The sequence below is a fragment of the Rhinopithecus bieti genome, unplaced genomic scaffold (assembly GCF_001698545.2).
Source record: "Rhinopithecus bieti isolate Rb0 unplaced genomic scaffold, ASM169854v2 scaffold_15776, whole genome shotgun sequence".
In the NCBI taxonomy this organism is placed as follows: Eukaryota; Metazoa; Chordata; class Mammalia; order Primates; family Cercopithecidae; genus Rhinopithecus; species Rhinopithecus bieti.
This window is the reverse complement of record NW_016808836.1, coordinates 1101106-1103560: the sequence shown is the minus strand read 5'-3', so window position 1 is coordinate 1103560 and position 2455 is coordinate 1101106. Positions and strand designations below refer to the sequence as shown.

Below are 2455 nucleotides of genomic sequence, written 5' to 3'. Positions count from 1 at the left end.
TCCTCATTTGTGGGGCCGATCCAGGGTTAGTGAGACCTCATGTTTGCTTATACGATTCAGGGGCTTCTTGGAAAGAGAATGGGCTGGACCCAGTGGCTCAAGCCTGTAATTCCAGTTCCAAGAGGGGCTGGGGTGGGTGGAGGATGGTGCTGAAGAGAGAGAATCACTTGAGCCCAGGAGTTTGAGGCTGCAGTGAGATGTGATCGTGCAAGAGACAGGGTCCTGCTGTTGCTCAAGCTGGTCATGAACTCCTGGCCTCAAGCAATCCTCCCATCTCAGCTTCCACCAGTAGTTGGGATTATGGGCTTGTGCCACCACGCCCAGCCAATTCTTTAATTTTTTTATAGAGGCAGGATCTTGCTATGTTGCCCAGGCTGTTCTGGGCTCAAGTGATCCTCCCAACTCAGCCACCCAAAGTGCTGTGATTACAGGCTTGAGCAATCACATCCAGGCTCTAAATTAATTTTAAAGATGTTTCATTTCACCCAATACATCCAGCGTGCTATCATTTCAACATCTAATGAATATATAAATTATAATCCAGCTGTTTTACATAATTTTTTCCCTACAGTAAATCTTCAAATTCTGGGGTTTGTTTTAGACTCACTGCACAAATTAGGTTGCACCACGTACGTTCTGGGTGCTCAACAGTGACATGTGGCCCGGGGACCCCAGTGGATAGCACAGCCCTCAATGAACCTGCTGTTCTAGATGTCTCACCATGGATGCTAATGAAAGTTCTTATTACCAAGGCATTTCTAGCTCCTGTTACTTTACTTATAGCACAATGATTCTAAATGATCCCTCACACACTCTCAGGTAGACCAGACACACACACAATCCATAACTACAATGACACACAATCAGTAGCACAATCATACACACACTGTAGGAGGCCGAAGATGCCACCCCAAAAACACTCAGCACCGCATCCCTGGACCCTGTGCGTTGTCTTATGTGACTTGGCAAAGGAGCTTTTCAGATACGATAATGGCGTGTGGACTGACACTGGGGAGATCACCCTGGATGCCAATCTAATCACCTGAGCCCTGAAACGTGGAAGACTTTCTCTAGCTGGAAGCACAAGAGAAACGTGGCAGGAGAGGTCAGAGAGGTTCCAAGCATGAGACAGGTTTGAGGCACCGTTGCTGGCTCTGAGTTGGTAGAGCCCATGGGCAGGGACCACGGAGAGCCAGAGAAGCATAGATGGAGAAAGACAGTGAATTTTCAGGGCAGTGAAATTATTCTGTCTTCCACTGTCATGAGGGATAGAATACATTATGTATTATGCCTCAGATCTCAGGTCCTGGGGAAGCAGTGGGAGGGGCACCTGCAGTCCATCCGCAGGAGTGACTCTTCCTAAAGAGCAAGGGCATAGGTTAGCCCCCAGCAGAAGGGGTGGAGGTTAGACCACTCCGGTGAGATTAGAGGATGGCTGATAACAGGATAGTGGAGATTAACTCCTGGGAGGATGTCAGAGGACCCTCCGCTGCAGGAGGACACGAATCAGCCCCTATAGTAGGAGCACGAGATAGCCCACTGCAGGGAGGGTGGAGGTTAGCCCAGTGAGAGGAGTGGAGGTCCCTTTCAGCAGAGTCAGCTCAGGATGGACGCACAGCCAGGAGGAGGCAGGAACCTTAGTCCTACAGCAGCAAGGAACAGTGATCTGCCGACAATGTGAGTGACCCTGGAACGAGTTTCTCTTCAGAGCCCCCAGGAAGAGCCCAGCAGCAATGCTTGGATTCCAGCCTGTGAGTCCTACAGGACAGAAACCGGCCAGGGCCAGCGAGCCTCTGACCTGTAGACTCCCCGCTCATCAAGTGTGTCTTTGGAAGATGCTACTTTTAGCGTTGTTATGGCAGCAACGCAAAGGAAATACACATCAACACACACACACACAGTCCCACGTCATGGGTGTCTTTTCCTCATTGTTTATTTCAACAAGGGTTATAAAATGTAGAAAAATAAACATTTTCCTGGAGGTGAGTTGGGTTTACACACACAAATACATAAATAGCGATTGGGTGGCAATAAATTAAGACAAGTGGTTAATTGATAAATAAAATCTCAGCTTGCATGACTGGTGGGAGAGTCAAACACACAGGTCCCCGCTGGCCACACATTTCAGGTCCCGCGTGAGGAGGCGGAAGAGGTTGAAGGTGACAGAGGCCTCGAGGCAGCCAGGGGACTCCTGTAGGGAGGAGGGGATGGGTCAGGGGCTGTCCAGGGTCTGGGCTCCTAGTGGCTCCCCAGACCCCAGTCCCTCTCTTCCCGGGTCACTCACCTTTTCTGGGGCCTCCTGGAGCCGGTGCAGCCAGTGGTGGAGGCGGCCCCGGGGCCTGGGCCCTGCCGTCGGCTGAGGCTGGATCTGTGGGCAGAGGAGAGCCGTGTGTGAGGCGGGGCCTGGGCCACCACAGGGGAAGGACGCTGCTCAGAGCCCACAGACCTGGGTGCC

At 51.5% G+C, this 2455-nt stretch overlaps 1 protein-coding gene across 1 annotated transcript in view; it reads right to left on the bottom strand.

Moving 5' to 3' along the window:
* Positions 1 to 2092: 2092 nt before the first annotated feature.
* The window catches only part of LOC108538992 (interferon lambda-4-like), a 5791-nt gene continuing 5428 nt past the window's right edge, over positions 2093 to 2455 (bottom strand). The window contains 2 exon segments of the mRNA XM_017887353.1: positions 2093 to 2191; positions 2285 to 2368. Of these exon segments, the coding sequence (XP_017742842.1) occupies positions 2093 to 2191; positions 2285 to 2368 (183 nt within the window).